General features: G+C 38.5%; 2 protein-coding genes across 3 annotated transcripts in view; one reads left to right on the top strand and one right to left on the bottom strand.

Moving 5' to 3' along the window:
* Nucleotides 1-60: 60 nt before the first annotated feature.
* On the bottom strand, nucleotides 61-13,047 carry hs1bp3 (HCLS1 binding protein 3). 2 transcript variants are annotated; one of them, XM_083683613.1, is made up of 8 exons: nucleotides 12,889-13,047; nucleotides 9,560-9,725; nucleotides 7,930-8,137; nucleotides 6,565-6,775; nucleotides 5,071-5,189; nucleotides 3,485-3,623; nucleotides 1,973-2,144; nucleotides 61-707 (listed from the first exon to the last, which is right to left on the bottom strand). In XM_083683613.1, the coding sequence occupies exons 1-8, from the start codon at nucleotides 12,912-12,914 to the stop codon at nucleotides 684-686; spliced, it is 1,065 nt and encodes a 354-aa protein (XP_083539739.1). In that variant the 5' UTR covers nucleotides 12,915-13,047; the 3' UTR covers nucleotides 61-683. The 2 variants fall into 2 exon arrangements, with proteins under 2 accessions (XP_083539739.1, XP_083539738.1); XM_083683612.1 differs by having other exon boundaries at nucleotides 61-2,144.
* A 2,749-nt stretch (nucleotides 13,048-15,796) lies between these two features.
* apoba (apolipoprotein Ba) overlaps nucleotides 15,797-17,053 on the top strand; it is a gene marked incomplete at both ends in the record, with an annotated part of 36,401 nt that continues 35,144 nt past the window's right edge. Inside the window, one exon of the mRNA XM_083684115.1 lies at nucleotides 15,797-15,851. Within this exon, the coding sequence (XP_083540241.1) occupies nucleotides 15,797-15,851 (55 nt within the window). The remainder of the gene's footprint in view (nucleotides 15,852-17,053) is intronic.

Raw genomic sequence — 17,053 nt, forward strand, 5'->3', positions numbered from 1 at the left:
TGATAGTATGCTTTGTACAGTCACACCCATACTGTATGTGTTTGACAGTTAGCTTAAAGTTTTAATTATGGCACTGTACTCCAGCAAACTGGCTTTTAGTCCAGATGATGTCTGTGTTTACACTGGCTGCTTTTGCACAACAGGGCTAAAAACCCAAGTCCAATCTTTTAGTCATATCACATTTGTTTGGGAGACTGTCTAAACTCACGTGTGATATGTGACATCAGAGGTCCTTGTGCAATGATCCTTCTTGGTTACTGTTCCTTTAAAGCAATGCTCCACTACATTTACATAGTTGTTTTGCATTAGCATTTGATGTCGTAAATTACCTCACGTTGTTTTGAGGTGCATATATCACCTTAGTTGTTTAGATGCAGCCTTAGTCAGCTCGTTTCGACCATTCATTCCAGTATCTAAAGTATCTAAAACTCCCAACACTGAAATCAAAGATATATTAGGATGTGTTGCTTGTTGTTGCTTATGAATAATTTGTCTGTATCACCTTTTTGATAAATAATGTATCAACCCACTTTTGAATATTATTTTATTGAAAAAAATTCAATCCAACAAGCAAGTTTTCCAGTTTCTCTGTCGCATGCTCTTCTTGTTTTCACTCCACAACTGACTTCCTATAGGCCAATAGGAAGGGACCTCTGATGTTCAGTACACCTCCTTCCTGTCAATCACAACTGCTGCATGAGAGGCAGCTACTTGAAAAAAAAAAAAAAAGTATACTTATTTTTTGTATTTAAAGGTCCAGTATGTAACATTCAACCTTTCTAAAAGCTTCCTAATGGTTGTATTGACAATGTTTAATTAATAGCGATCAGGGAATGAGATCATTTATTAGATATTTGAATTACGAACGTTGTTTTGGTCCTATGAAAGCGCTTTCTAAAATGGAGAGTCCTACCCGATACAAACATGTTATGGCCAGGGGTGTTCTAGAGGAGTGAACTCACTGATTTTCATATTTTTTGTCTCTGGTGGCTGCCTCTTCAAATCGTGCGCGCATGCAGAAACACAACAGCTAATATCTGACAATCCATTTCGGGGGTTTATATTATTATGAGGGAGGATGTTGTTTAGAACTTCAAACTGAACTTGCCCCGAGATTTCCAACAAACGCACTGCTCTAAAGTATGCATGTATTTAATGTGTACTTAAGTTATTTTGGAACCACTTAAGTTGTACTTAAATATAGTCAAGTAGTGTCTAAGTACTATGTAAAGAGTAATATGTATACTTAACAGTGTTAAAATGACCCAACTTATTTCCTACTTAAGTATGGTTATAATATTTGTGGTGTAGTTGCAACACACTTACGGCCCAACTACACCAACACCGACATCCAGCATGATAATGCGCCATGTCACAAAGCAAAAGTCATCTCAAACTGGTTTCATGAACATGACAATGAGTTCAGTGTTCTTCAGTGGCCTTCCCAGTCACCGGATCTGAATTCAATAGAACACCTTTGGGATGTGGTAGAACGGGAGATTCATAGCTTGAAAGTGCACCTGAATAATCTGCAGGAATTGCATGATGAAATCATGTCATCATGGACCAGAATCTCAAAGGAATGTTTCCAACATCTTGTGGAATCAATGCCACAAATAATTATTTCCCTCTAGTGAAGGACTCAAAGTGATCAATTATGAAGGATCAGATGGTGAATCTTAATCTGGAGCATTATCAGTGCTTTAAACAGCCATTGGCAAAGATTCACCACATATACATACAAATAGTCCCAAACAAATTGCTGTTGTTATAGTTCTAGATAGTGTCCAACCATAATCATGGGCAAAATCACTTTAAAGTCATTTTATGATAATAAAAACAATACCACTACAGCTTTCTTCTGCATAATCACTTGCTTAGTTGGCTTCAGCTATGGAAATAGATCCAGATCATTACTGGCAGCAGACTCATTCTGTTGGATGTACTGGAAGATGTCCATTTGATCCTTCACCTGATTTACAACTGAAGGAACAGCCCCCATTGAGCCCTCATCTCTAGTGGCTAGAAATGAGGGCTTCTGAGGCAGTGCTGGCTTTGGGGCTGGTGTGGGTTTTGGGGCAGGAGTCTGCCTTCCCTGGACACTTTTCTTGACCCGTAGAAGCTTGTCAAAATCATTTTCTATCCTGAAAAGAAAAACAAGGATGAGTGACACAAGACGTAATTTTTTGGGGGGTGCGGTGCACGGCCCATACTGGACCTATGGTGCCTCGTGCGGACCTATCGGTTTTGCATGCTTACGCACAAGGCCCTGTTGGAATCCGGCCGACCTCAAAGATGCGTATTTCCACATCGGTCATCAGGCAGGCACACAGACTGTTTCTCAGATTCGCCCACTTGGGAGTATCTTACGAGTACCGGACTCTACAGTTTGGTCTGTCGCTGGCCCCAAGCACATTCATGAAGTGTGTCGAAGCTGCCATTGCCTCCTTCTGGTGAGAGCCATTTGGATCCTCACTTATATTGACGATTGGCTCGTATGCACGGACTCCGAGGCGCAGGCAGCAGAGCACACAGCGATACTGCTGTCAAATCTACTCGACCTAGGCTTCCAGATGAATCGTGCCAAAAGCTTGCACATTCCCAGCCAAATGGTGACGTTCTTAGGTCTCACCATGGACTCTCATTTAGAGTTTCCCTCACCCCAGTCAGACACACAGCATTGAGCGGGTCTGCAGGTGTTCCACCCAGCTGTACTGGCCTGTACCAGTACATATTTGTATGTACATTTTTGAAGAGTGCCTCTTTTTCAGCGCCTGAGCATGAGGAAACCTGATATTGACCTCTTTTGCCGCCCGTCACTGTGACCAATACAATGCGTGCTAGCAGATGAAGGAGGCACTGAACTGGATCTTAAGGTTCAGTGAAATATATACATTGTCATCACTATATAAATGGTTTAATTTGTCCTAGACAGGTGTGCCCACATGAAATTTGTTTCATATTGCGATTTAGTGTCTAAGTGTTCCTTTTGAAGCTTATTCTTGTTATTTACTATCCTTGGGAAGCAGCAATGTGGTACAATCATGTATAGTGTCACAATTCGCTGAATTCACTGCCGGACTACTTGGAAGTTTACCGTTGAAAAAACTATTTTTCTCACTTATTGAACATAGAACACACAACACATTTGGATAATTCCTTTAAGGAATATTTCTGAGGCTTTATAGAGGTGTTAAGACACATTTCAAGTTGTATTATTGAATTGTTTCTACAGTTTTGAAACATGTGATGACTACTGTATTTGCAGTAGCAGGAGAGCTGGGAGGTCACAGTTGGACAGGCAGTGCTATTGATGGCCTATCCTGGTACAGCTCAGCATGGCTTTCAGGCATTGTCTGTCTTCAAGTTGTTTATTCGCTTTGTATGTGAGTAGTTGTGGAGGTGTTTCTCTGTAAATGCCACCTGGTGTAAGCTTTCCTTCAACTGGTCTTGTCTCCACACTGACCCACCAATGTGACTGTACCTGAATAGTTCATCTGTATCCTCATCCAGTCCTGAATCAGCAGACACTACAGCCTTGTCAGTTGCTGTTGGTAATAGCAAGGAGTCCCCCAACTTCACTGCCCCACCCAAGTCTGGATCCTCAAACAGCTTCAGGTTGCCTGTTACCACAATGAACACATTAGCTGTCAGTCAAAAAATGTGTTGATCCATTTTCACCTTTTAGTTGATTAATCTACTGATTAATCAGATGTGGTAATTTTATATTAATTACCTTGCAATTTAGGTGGACATTTCTAGGAAACCAAAAGTGGTGCCTAAACAATCAGTGGGGGATGAAATGAAATGAAATTATGGCCTCCGATCAAAGCCGGAATTGCCATTCCCATATATTAAGGGTGCTAATTGCTTGAACCAAGATTCATTGGTACATCACTTTTGTTTACTTGGCTACATACACTCACTCTAGCTTTAATGGATTGTCCTGGCTCTGTACAGGTCTAGTATAATGTGAACTGAACCCAAATTCCACTAGAGGTAGGCCAGTTGAATGTCAGGAATACAGTGCAGTATTTGGCAGTTCCTTCAGAGGCAGCAAAGAGAACACATAATTAGGGGTTTAAAGGGATAGTTTACACCTTAAAGTTAGATGGTTCCTTAGCCTGAAAGTAGTCCATGGGCCAGGAGAAACTGCAATTCATGGTTCAGAGTTGTTTAAATAGCCACTACTAACTTCAGCTAACTTTAGCCATGGCTAACAAAAAAAAATGGGAGTGATGGGGGCAATTAGACAAGATTGCATGGCCATATCAACTCAAATGAAGTTTGACTTGGTTGGTAGTTATTTTGAAGTGATTTGGCCAAACATATTAAACTTTGTCTAATTGACCTCCCACTCCCATTGTTTTTTTCTAAGCTGAAGTGAGTAGTGGCTATTTGAACAACTCTGAACATTGGATTACAGTTTCTCCAGGCCCATGGACTACTTTCAGGTTAAGGAATCTGAGCATCACGTTGGTTCAGGGTGGGGCGTTCTAAGTCAACATTGCAGCCGTCCATCGGGTCACAGGACAGCTGGTTCATTTGCCATACTGCATATTGAAATTGCACATTTTGAAAGGCCACGCCCATGAGGTCTGTCTCCTCGCGAACAGAGTGGAAGCCATACTAGCCATACAATATTTAAACCATGGAAGGTTTTTTTTTTTCGTGTAATGACGATACTGCACCAAAATTCAATTTGCTCAGATTCTTCTTAGAACAAGAGGGTAACAGATAAGCAAGAGGAATAGTCAACCTTGCAATTTATATTGTTGTTGTATGTGTCAAAAATAGCTAAATATCCCACATTTGTCACTACTCAAGGACAGTACTAGCTACCGGCGCTAGCTATCTGACTGCAGAAATAATGATGCAAAAGTGAAAAAATTAAACTATGATTTAGCAAATGAAAGCAAAATGCAGGTGAAAATCTTACCTTTCTGTACCTTTGGTGATGGATTGGTGTCATGTAAACCAAATGTCATGCAGATCCGATATTGTGCCATAGCTTAGACCCCGGGATGGCTGCTTGTAGCTATATTTATATTTGAGATGCAATCTACTTACTTTTGTCCTTGACTGCCGGTTGAAATAAGTCTTTATCTGGATGCTCATCACCAAACAGAGAAAGCTTCGGGATTGCAAGCTTAGAATGCAAGGGCTGCTTGGGCTTCTGCCTCTTGCACCTGGCAAAAAGGGTGACAGACAGCCTTGAATATGATTACATTATTGAATATTGTCACACACTACATTAGTTTTATACTGGCTTACAAAGACAAACTACAGTAACTGCGCAACTAGTGAAACTGAGAACAATGTCCTCAAAGTTGTTCAATTATACAGCCAAATGAATTTTCAGATCATTTGATATATGGGGATTTACAATCCTAATGTAAACAATCTAAATGCTGCTGCCTTATTGGAAGATTATGTTGAGGATTTAAATTAAAACATCAACATGTAATGAAAATTATTAGATGATTATGCATACACTTCATCCAATCTCTGTTAGATCTTGTCTCTCCCTTTGACTCAATTGACTCATATGACATCAACTGAGACAATTATTTTAAACATATTTTGTTAATGTATTTTTAAATTATGTGCTCTAAAAACCATTGAAAACCACTGAAAGCTCATATTCTGACAAATCATACTAAAAACATATTGTTGACTCGTCCGTCTCTTGTATTTGTTGTTCTAGCAGAAATGTTCAGAGGTAGTGCACATAAAAATATTACGTCAAACTTGCATCTGAAACAAATGGTAAAGACATACATTGCTGTTGGAGTTGACATCACCTAATCATTCATGGTTTTCTACATGAAATGTGATCTACCCAGTATGTCCTATATTCCTGATGCTGAGCTAGCACTCAACCATTTTTCCTCTATGTTTGTTTCCGTGGCAGATAAGCATGCTCTATTTAAAAAGTTGAGAATTAAGGATAGAGCAAATCCCTGGTACTCTCCTGAGCTCTCTGAGTTAATCAATGAAAGAAACCTAGGCTATCCTTCAGACAGCTCAGAATAGTGCCCTGCGTGAGTAATGGGACAGTGAAGCACTTTTTCGTCTTTTGGCTCTATACTCCAAAGGTTTGTAATTGAAATCAAACAATTACTATTAGGTTAAAGTAGATAGTCTCAGCTTTTATTTGATGGATTCACCATTTAGAAATGGCAACACTTTTTATACATAGCCCCCTATATATATAATAATATATTAATTATAGGTTTTGCGTTTGCCTTTGGAGTTTGCTATTGATGTCTGTCAACATGAGGTGTCAATGAAAGTCAAGGAAGCCATTATTAGGCTGAAAGACCTGAAACAAAACTATGAGAAACATAGACAAAACCTTAAGCTTGCCAAAATCAACAGTTTGGAACATCATTCAAAAGAAAAAAACGCGCTGGTGAGCTCAGCAATCGCACACAGGCTGGTAGGCCAAGGAAGACCACTACTGTATTATAATAAAAAAAAACTTCAGGAGGTGGGTGTGAATGTGTCAGAGGCTACCATCCACAGAATACACCAGCCGAACTTAAAATAAGCAACTCTTACTTTGCATTGCCTAGGGGTCCAAGGTACTGCTCCTCATCTTCTTCCTCCTCCGCCTCTTCATAAGCATGCACTGGTTTAACAAATTCTGCTTTTCTAGGAGCAGCAGAAGGTGTGCCATCCCTTTGAAAAAAATGAATGTCGTCTTCCTCATCCAGGTCTTCCAAACCTGCAACGTTTCTGGATTTGAAATCTGCCACGGTGGATTTAGCTCCTGTGAAAATAAGCGTTGAGCCAAACATCATTCCTAATATAATAGTCTGTATAGAATACATTCTACATTACAGGATCTTACTATAGTAGTTCATTGAGCTTGCTTTCGGTTCTTTTAATTCAATCAATTTTAAATTGAGTCTATAACACAACAAAATGTGGAAAATGTGAAGGGGTCTGAATACTTTCCAAAGGCACTATATGTCTACAAGTACTTCATCCAGACCTCTGCAGGCTTTTTAAGTACTTTTTAGCAATCTGTTACCTGACCATCCTTTTTGAGGATAACTAGTGGTTTGCACCTTGCAGTGAAGCCTCTGTAAATTGGATGATGACGTATTCTGCGGATGGTAGACTGACACATTCACTCCTACCTCCTGGAGAGTGTGCCTGATTTGTGAGACAGTTGTTTTTTTCTCTTTTTTTTTCTTTTTAATGATGTTCCAAACTGTTGGTTTTGGCAAGCTTAAGGTTTTGGCAATGTTTCTGATCTTGTAGCCTAATAATGGATCAATACTTTGACATTGACAGCTTTCGTATGCCTGCACAACTGTTGTGACGGAACAGACCTGACTAACCAGAAACACCTGCCAAGCCAAATGTCCCAATACGTTTGGTTCCCGAAATAGGGGGAATATGTATAAATAGTGTTGGGTGAACCATCAAATAAAAGCTGAGAATCTATACTTTAACTTTAAAATCCCAAATGTTGGTGTAAAGAGCCAAAAGAAAAAAATGCTTCACTGTCCCATTACTTATGGAGGGCACTGTTTGTCTTCTGAGGCTGTGTGTGGGCATATTAATGAAGCATAGTGTTAGTTCAGTCAGGGCACTGCAAGTCAATGTTGCAGCTGTCCGTCAAGTAACAGGACACCTGGTTCATGCGTATGCAAAAACATCATCACATGTTCAAGGGACAGAGGCTCAAAAGTAGCAAAGTTTACGATTCCTCCATAGCAACAGTTATGGCTGGTTGCACTGGCTACGAGAGTAAGTTTTCTGTGGTCAGAATTGTGAGAAAACACTACCACTACATCTCTGAGTTGAGCTGGTGTGGCTGCGTCCATCCCTTTAAGTGGGAACATTTGTCAGGAGGTGTTAAAGCAAAATATACAACTGTAAAATATAAGTTCACTGTGGTGCATTGGGGATTACCTAAGAACTCCAGTACTTCTGGGCTGGTAGCAAGCGTGGAATTCTTGGAGATAAACTTCACCAGTTCATCAAACACCACCCTGCGCTCACGGATGTCTGTCTCACCTACAAATAGGGCCTTACGAGGCATTGCCGGTAGGGAGATCTTCGGATACTGTGCACAGAGTTTGTAGTAGAGCTGGTCGATTTCACTGTACTTCTTTGAAACCTGCAAAACACATATGTAGAATATCCTGTTAGCCAGTGGTATTCTGATATATTGTTGAGGCGAAAGGCCACGTACTGGACTTGTTCTAGAGATGGCTGAATGAACATGTCAATGGCCCTTTCTCAGTTGTTAGAAACATGACTTGTTGCATCCTCTCCTCTGTCACAGGGAAAGGAGGAGAGGAATCAAGGACATGAGGGTGAGTATGTGACTATTGAAATTACCAAATACCTGTTGATGTGTGTAGACTGTAAGCAACAAAAAAAATATGAACACACGTATTGCAATAATGTCTATCTTTTACTAATTTGTGTCCCATTTTATTAATGCTCTGAATGATTAAATACAATAGGTGGTAGAGTGCCTTCGGAAAGTATTCACTTTTTCCACATTTTGTTGTGTTATAGACTTAATTTAAAATTGATTAAATTTGCCATCAATCCACACACAATACCACAGAAGGACAAAGCAAAAACATGTTTTTAGAAATTTCAGTAAATTTATTAAAATTGAAATACAGAAATACCTCATGTACATAAGTATTCAGACATTTGCTATGACACTCTTAAAATTTGCTAAAATGCAAAAATGTCACCAACAAATCACTCAATAAGTGAATTAATGCAAGGATAATAGTTCATATAATTTTGGAATTAATATCTGTTTTTATAGGGTCTCTGATTTGCATAGGAACAATTACACACTGCGTGGATCAGGTTGTCATTACAGAGATAACATTTCTCCCTGCGTTGATCTCGCCCTGCATTCTCATAGTGTTCCATTGTTTCTAGGAATTGTCTAATGTTATCTCACACTCTCTTCTCTGTCTTTTGGCGCCCCAGTGGTGGAATGAGCTTCCCACAACTGTCAGGACGGCGGAGTCACTACCTATCTTCTGCCATAGAATAAAGACCCATCTTTTTAGGGTACAAAATGTATTTGTATCAATTACACAATAGGCAATAAGTGAATTGCCGCAATAAAGTACTCGTCAATAACAGGTCAAAAATAAGTATAAAGTATCAGTGTACAAGGAATAGTAGTATATAAAATAGTATATACTGTACTATGAAATGTGGTTCGCGTTGTGACATCAAGGAAGCCTGAATTTGACAATAAGGATAATCCATCACTTTGTCACATGCCCCTTAGTTGTAGTGCAACATAACCATTTAAGGTTTTAATTGAAATGGCCAACTAATTGGCCCTAATTCTTCTTGATAGTTCTTGTAGTTTTGTTTTGTTCAGGTTAAATGCCTTGTAGCTCACGTAGGTAGAAAAAACATTGCTATTTGTATGATATTTTGGTATAAGACCTTCCCTATCACTAATGGGTAATGTACCAAATGGGTATGTAATATTTACTTATACTTGACAATAACAATACATTGGCTAATACACTGGCCAGCTATAACTACATACCACCAGCTGAACAATGTCTCCAGGTTTGTGCTTTGAAGATTTGAAGGCAGAAAGCCGGGTCACAACAATGATCTGGTATTCCACATGTCCAGTCATCATGGCTCCACGGATCTCATGGTAAAGTGGCACCTGAAGATCTATACCAGTCGCCTCATTCTGCAAAGGCCTGAAAAGGGGAAACATTAGTGTCTATGGTTTGGTTGATACATCACATCAGCTTCTTTTTTTTATTTATTGTTTTCTTTTTTTAAATAACTGCTTAGTCAACTGATGAAAATGTTTAAAAATGTACATCAACCAGGAAACCAATTTGTTGTGGGTCTCGGTTTCCACTGTCTCTAGCCAGACTTTACTCTGAAGCTGTAAAGACTGGGAGTAAGAGGTTTCGAGTGATACCACAACCATTTTGTTTTAAGGATGCAATGCCACTTCCTATTAATCCCATTCAAGACAAAAACATGCAATATACTCTTGTTACAGACAGCGCACATGAAGTAGCCTCAGAAGAAAATGAATAGGGCTGAATGGTGGTCCAAAAGCTAAAATCCTCACTTTAACTAAATCAAAGATAAGCATCATCTGTTTTTTAGTTTTCCATCAGTCCACAGTCTACTGGTAATGAAAAATATATCATCATATAATGACAGAGTGTCAGATCTTCTTTAGTTGCTTAAGAACTTCTTGTTCTGTTGCTGCACGGTAACATGTTGCGTGCCGGCGGAAGTCAGTATAAAAGTCACTTAGTTAAGATATTCTACACTAACTGCTAACACCACAACACTGGTAAGCCTCTCAGCAACGCTAGCTTTTATTCAACCCTGTTTTAGACTCTAAGATGCAGCCAGTCAATTGTTTGTCAAAGTGCAAACCACCCAGCTTGAACTCTGCATTACCATACCATGCAAGCAGGGGTAAACAATACAGCATGTCTCTAAATTCTGCTATTCTGCTCCCCTACATTGAGAGCCCTTCCCCCGAGAGCTGTCGGAGCTGTAGTGTTATCAGTATAGAACTGATGGGATGAATTCTAATTGGGTCTCCTTGCAAACAGCTCCTAATTTAAATACTGTGGTTGTAGAGTGATATAAAAGCAGAGGTCAGGGAATAGCTTGTTCTCTTTTCTTTGTTTTGTTGTTTAGTTCTCGTCATAAGCCGTGAGTAGCATTGTTTGAATGACCTGCGGTCATCTCTCTATGTCTCTCTTTATCTATCATTTACCATAGACGGTAGAAATGTAAGTATTTGCCTTGTAATAGTTGTATGCAATATTATTAAAGCTTAATTTGATTCATTCTATCTGACCATTCTTGCACTAAATCAGCATAAACTCAACAATTCTTAGCACATAGTGATAATTACATTACTTGGAGTCAGATTATCAGTATTAAATATGCTTTGCTATTAACAAAATATAACCATAAGTCTCAGCCAAACCTTAACATGGAAACTGACATTATTATAAATGCTCTACAGTCAGCAATTTTGGCGCAGTCTGTGTGTTCAAGGTATAACGCTCGACTGCGCAATGTGTTTGAGGTCCAGTGTGTTTGAGGTCCACTGGTTTAAAAACTAATTTGTGATATTCTAAGATAACTGTCAACAACACAGCAGCACTGGTTAACCTAACAACAATGTTAGCTTTTATTCAAACTGTATTTTGGACTTTTAGATGCAGCCAGTAAATGTTTGAATGACAAAAGGCAGTGCACCGCAAACCACCCAGCTCAACCTCCCACTCACCACACTAGCAAGGGGGCAGTTCTGTGTAAAAGCACCTGTCATGTATTGGTTTAATATTTGACGTCATTGTTACTTGTGTTGTATTGTGGGTACAATGGAAAAGATACACATTGAAGCACATCAGTAAAGAGTTGACAGCAGTCATGTGTTTGTCTCACTCATTATGGCTATATAATTAAATTTGATGTCAGTCAAATTAAGTATGAAGACAAAGACTCAACATTGGCGACGTGGAACGAAGCTAGCTATCTGTTCAAGTATAATCAAGAGCAGCTGAGAGACGCTTATAAATTGTGCCACAGTTACCAGATAGTAGACAGACCCGACCCACCAGAACCGCTGAGATCCACACAGTTACCAGACGGTCCCTGGCAGGATATTGCTATAGATTTACTTGGGCCCCTGTTATCCAACCATTGCATTCTTGTGGTTGATTACTGTAGTTGCTGCTATGAGTATGACATCATGACCTCCACAACCACAGAGAAAGTTATTGATAGTCTTGAGGCAATATTCAGTAGACATGGACTATCAGTCAACAATGGTCCACAATTCAAATCTGAATTGTTCAGAGAATACTGCAAAACAATGGAACCAGACATCTGAAAACAACACCAAAATGGGCTTCAGGCCAAGGGAGAGGTCGAGCGCCAGAATGTATCATTGACACCTCTTTTGTCCTCATGTTGACAGACACCAACAGCAAACTCCAAAGGGAAATGCAAAGCCTAGAATCAAGACAAGCGATTGACTCTCTCTCATGCCTGCACAAATGATGAGACAGAACACACCTGAATAATCAGTAACACCCGTCAAGCCAATTGTCCAAATACTGCCCATAAATAGGGGGACTATGAACAAAGTGTTGTTGCTTCTAAATGGTGAAACCAACATTTATACAAATACCTTAAAATAATTTATTCAAACCTCATATCAAGTGTTTGACTTTTGGAGTATAGAGCCAAAAGAAGAAAAATGCTTCACTGTTCAAATACTTGCACAGGGCACTGTATGTCCTGTGTCTAAGAAAGAAATCAAACTACAAATGAATAGCTTAAAATAATTAAGAAACCCTTTTTTTTATATAAGGAAAGCTCTATTGAGGCCCATTCATTCTCTTCTTACAATGAATGTGCGCCCTCTATTGGTAAAACACAAAAAGTATATTAGCCAGTAGGACTCTGATTATAAAATCTCTGGTGATCATGTGACTCAATCTTAAAATCTCGCTTCCTGCCAAATGTGCTGGACATTTGGACGTTCTCACGTCACCATTGGTTTGTTGCATGCAGAGAATTCATCAATTTTAATGACAAGAACTAGCGGACAGAGTTGCAAGAAAGGAAGCTGAGAAACATGCACTGCGAAACAGCTGGATGTCGGATTACTGAAAGTGCACGTTCACATATACGAATCGCCTGTAGCAGCTTGTAACTTTCATATTCCTTACACCCCCAAGCAGAAACAATTAAAAATGCAACTTTTCGTTGGCACGAATGTAACCCCGTTTCATGGAACTTAATGTTTTCTTTCATTTCAGTAATTAGAAATGGCCAAGGAAGTCGACAAATGTACGCTTTCTCTCTTACCTGCTTGTAATCAGTCCGTCTGGCATGACTAAGTGAACTGGTCTAGTTATCCAAATTCCGATCTTGTTAAGTCAAATATTTTCTAAAGCTGCTGCTCAAATAATGTAGTACAATTGTATCAAAGATGAAAACAAACTTCTGTTTTCATTTTCTGATCATCCCCTGATCACGAGATAGCAGCGGCGTTGGTGGACGAAAGTTGTGAGATCTGTGTTGCGTGAGCTCCAATAGATGACATGTAATGTAAATTAGGATTTATTCAAAATAAAAGCGCCCATGTTAAACTCCATTTAGCATTTAATCATAGTAAATAGCGATCAAGTACCACAAACAATATGCTAATTATCTTAACAAATAGATATTAGTTCATCACGATATTCATATTTGGTATAGTATTGCCCCCAGAAGGGCTTGTAATTAGGTGGCCTTGCTTCAAAAAGTCCAACTATTGTGTTTCGACATAAGGGTTTGTAATTACTATTGTTATTGACTGTTACAAGGTACTTTACAAATGTGCAGATAAAACTGATATGCAAATAAAACAAAACTGTAAGTAAAAAATAGTAAAACACAATACATTAAAAAGAATAAGGGCAGCATCAATTAAAGGCTAGCCTATAAAATGAGTTTTAAGAAGAGATTTAAAAGAAAATACCGATCTTCCTAGCCTAATATCCCCAGGTAGGTCATTACAGAGTCTAGGGGCCCTAATGGCAAAGGCACGGTCACTTTTTGTCTTCAGTCTATACTCTTTGGCTCTTATGGGGTTAAAATGTCAGAAATATAGTCTGGTGCCAGATCCAGCTGAGCCTTAAAAGTGATCAGTAAAATCTTAAAATCAATTCTAAAACTAACAGGTAACCAGTGTATGGAGGCTAAAACTGGGGTGATGTGGTCTCTTTTTCTAGTTCTGGTTAAAAGCCAAGCTGCTGAATTGTGGACCATCTGTAAACCGTGAGAGGGACTTTTTACTGAGGGAAGAATAGAGGGAGTTGCAATAATCTAAACCAGATGAGATTTATGCATGGATGACTTTTTAGCTTTTATTCAAACTGTATTTTGGACTTTTAGATGGATCGGCAAATTACAAGAAAGGCTGTATTTTGGAAATGTTTCTCAACTGATAAAACATGACTGTACAACAGTTTTGATTTGTTTCTCATGGTCGTGTCTCAACCCCCCAAAAAAGCGAGAAACGGACAGTTACATTCTGAGTATTACTGAACAGTGATCTGGAGAATCCACTCTTGACAATTGCTCCATTATTAAGGTAATGGCTGTCGCATTCTACTCGCGGCATCACAGACCCTCTCACCATGGCTCAAATTAAGAGTTGTCTGACATTAAGCAAATCACATAGCTAGCAACAGTTCAGCTCATGAGTTTGTCAGCTTGACTTTCGCTAAACTGTAATGAAGTTGGTGCAGTTGTAAGGAGCTAGCAACTCATCTCGAACTGAAAGCTCCATTCACCTTATCATTTAAAGCATCACAAACATATCGATTATGATTTTGCCTGAAAACGAAGTGAAATGTATAGAAACCATGTTGTTTTACTGAAATCTTTAAAATACCAAAACAACCTATGTAAGGGTTTTTGAAGGAAATTGTCATTATATGCTAATTAGGTGCAGCGACATGCGACTGAAAATGATGGAACACATCATCCATCCATCCATCCAACCAACCAAACCATCTTTAACTGTATCTGCTACTATAATAAGACTATCCAACTTTCTTTCAACTACTCAGATGAGTTGAAATAATCAACTAATATTTCTGTACAGTCCATTATATTTGTCATATGCAGTCCAAATTGGGCACTTTGAGCTGTGTGGCCACAGTAAAAAGCCATCAACATGTTGTATGACACCGCTCATGGTTGAAACTCACTTGCCTATTCAAGTGTTGCTGAGTAGACTGGTACCAGATTTAAGATAAGAATTGAAATAATCGAAAACATATTTCTGTACAATCCAATGTATGCAATTATAATAGGCATGTGTAAAATTACATAAATTGTATAGACCACAATTACTTTTTCGAAATTGTATATACTTTCTGTTGGGTAATCTGTCCTTATTTCAGCAAAAATGAGAAAATATTGTGATCCAATCACTTTCCATTCAACTCACGCTTTTATTTTGAAGTCGCGAAAACGAAAACGGAAGTCTTAAATTTGGAAAATATTAATTATTGGCGCTCACGAAACACATGTGAAAATAAGAATTGGGAAAGCTGATCTGAGTGCAGCGGTTCCAGCCTATCGATGATTCATAATCCATGTATGTTCCTCTCTGCCCTAAAGATGCTCTTAAGATGCACTTAACAAATGTTGCAAAACGTGTTACATTTTCTCGTTCTTAAGGAACGATGCATCGTTAAAACTCTCTCAAAAGCTTACGTTCCATCACTATCGGGAAGTGGCCCAGGATAATTTTATGCTGTAGTACAGTGAAAATGCAATGTGTAGCAGGATTGTGTGCAAAAAGTGACATCATTTTAAACATATTATATTACACTATACGGTATTACTATGCAGATACAAAATAACAAAATTATATCATAGGGGGTAATTTCCTCAGGACTACAGAACGCAGAAAATAGACACTGGTATGGTGATTGAGATAATGAATGTGAGGTTAAACAAATTGTGAAGTGTCCCTTTAAGTTTACAAGCTATGCTATTTAGACATATACAATGTAACAATTGATGCCAATTGAAAAAATACATAGTGATACATTTGCAATACACAGACTTAATAGAGTTTATGAATACAGTCGCCTTTGTCTAAATCACACTTTTGAACTTTGGATTGGTCAACAGGGAGAGACATTATAAAAGATCTAGATACTGGAGTTAGTTGATCAGTTACAGTTGAGAGAGCTCAACAAAATTTGTGTCCATCATGGGGAACACCAAGCTGTGTCTGTTACTGCTTCTGAGCACCTATGCCCTGGCACGTAAGTTTTCTTTTATTTCTTGCTGGCTGACACAAATTCAAGACTGTTTTTAAGGTGCATTTTTTAAGTACTTTTGGTTTCCTTGTGGTGTGTGAAAAATACGCCAATTCTGTTACAATTCTGTTACATCATCACAAACCAAAAAAACACTATTTGCTAGGAGGTGAGATGGTGTTATATTGTCTTTAACAAGGTAGAGTTGTTGAGGCAACCTATTAAAAAGATGTTGTTGTGATGGAAAAGCTTGAATTCCTTGTTGTGCAAATAAATTGTTGTATAAATGTCTCCAAGACATGTCTATCAAAATATTGCTGTAGTCTACTGTTTGTCTAAATGTTACACCTAGTTAATGGCCTCCATTTTGCTTCTCCTAAATGGCGCCAAAAGTGACAAAAAATGATAATATTCACAATATAAATTAGACTAGCCAATTAATCAAAACTAACCCTAACTCCACGTGACTGTCCATAAGATGATGGTGATTATTAATGTGAATTTAACAGTGTAAAAGTCCATTGCTCATGGTGCAATGGCAACCTATAGAAAATATAGAAACTTGTTTTGAATGAATTGCCGCACACATTCTCAGTCTCATTCTCACTTTTTTGTCAATATTGCTACAATTCAGCGGACACCCATTGTTTTGACTAATATGAGGACTTAAACTATTGCTTATTTACATTTCAGAGCAAGGCAATGAAAATGCTGATGAACAGATGCCAACATGCCTATGTAAGTCATCAAAGGATGTACTTCTTTGAATTCACTTTATGTCAGTGAACGTTTTGAGTGACAATTTGGTCAGCCTGTATACAAGTTAAGATTTGGACCTGGATGTCTATCAAGCACTAAGATGTATGCAGAGAAATCAGGAACAGTTTTTGTATGCATGTACCGTACATTGAACCAAGATCAATAATGCTTGCCTACGGATGCATGGCCTGTTTTTTTTGTCATTTAGTGGAACTACAGATAACAGATCTGGACCCTTGCTCCATGATGTTTGTGTTTCAGTACAATTTATGTCATTTACTTTTGTCAGCTAAGGGTTCAAAGACCTTGAGTTCCAGTGGTGATGTGGAACTTTTCCTGTGAACCCAGATGTGTATGAAATATTAGACCAATGGAAACAAACTCACCAACAGAAAAAATGCAACAAAATCTCACACTATACCAAAATCATAAAATTATAACAAATGAAA

The sequence above is a fragment of the Argentina silus genome (assembly GCF_951799395.1).
Source record: "Argentina silus genome assembly, chromosome: 13".
Lineage (NCBI taxonomy): Eukaryota > Metazoa > Chordata > Actinopteri > Argentiniformes > Argentinidae > Argentina > Argentina silus.

Coding starts and splice junctions, on each gene's coding strand:
- hs1bp3 (XM_083683612.1), bottom strand. CDS start 12,914: ATGCCAGACGGACTGATTACAAGCAG. Junction 5,190..6,564: donor GGACCCCTAGGCAATGCAAA/GTAAGAGTTGCT, acceptor CCTTTTTGCCAG/GTGCAAGAGGCAGAAGCCCA. Junction 3,624..5,070: donor ACCGGCAGTCAAGGACAAAA/GTAAGTAGATTG, acceptor TTGTGGTAACAG/GCAACCTGAAGCTGTTTGAG.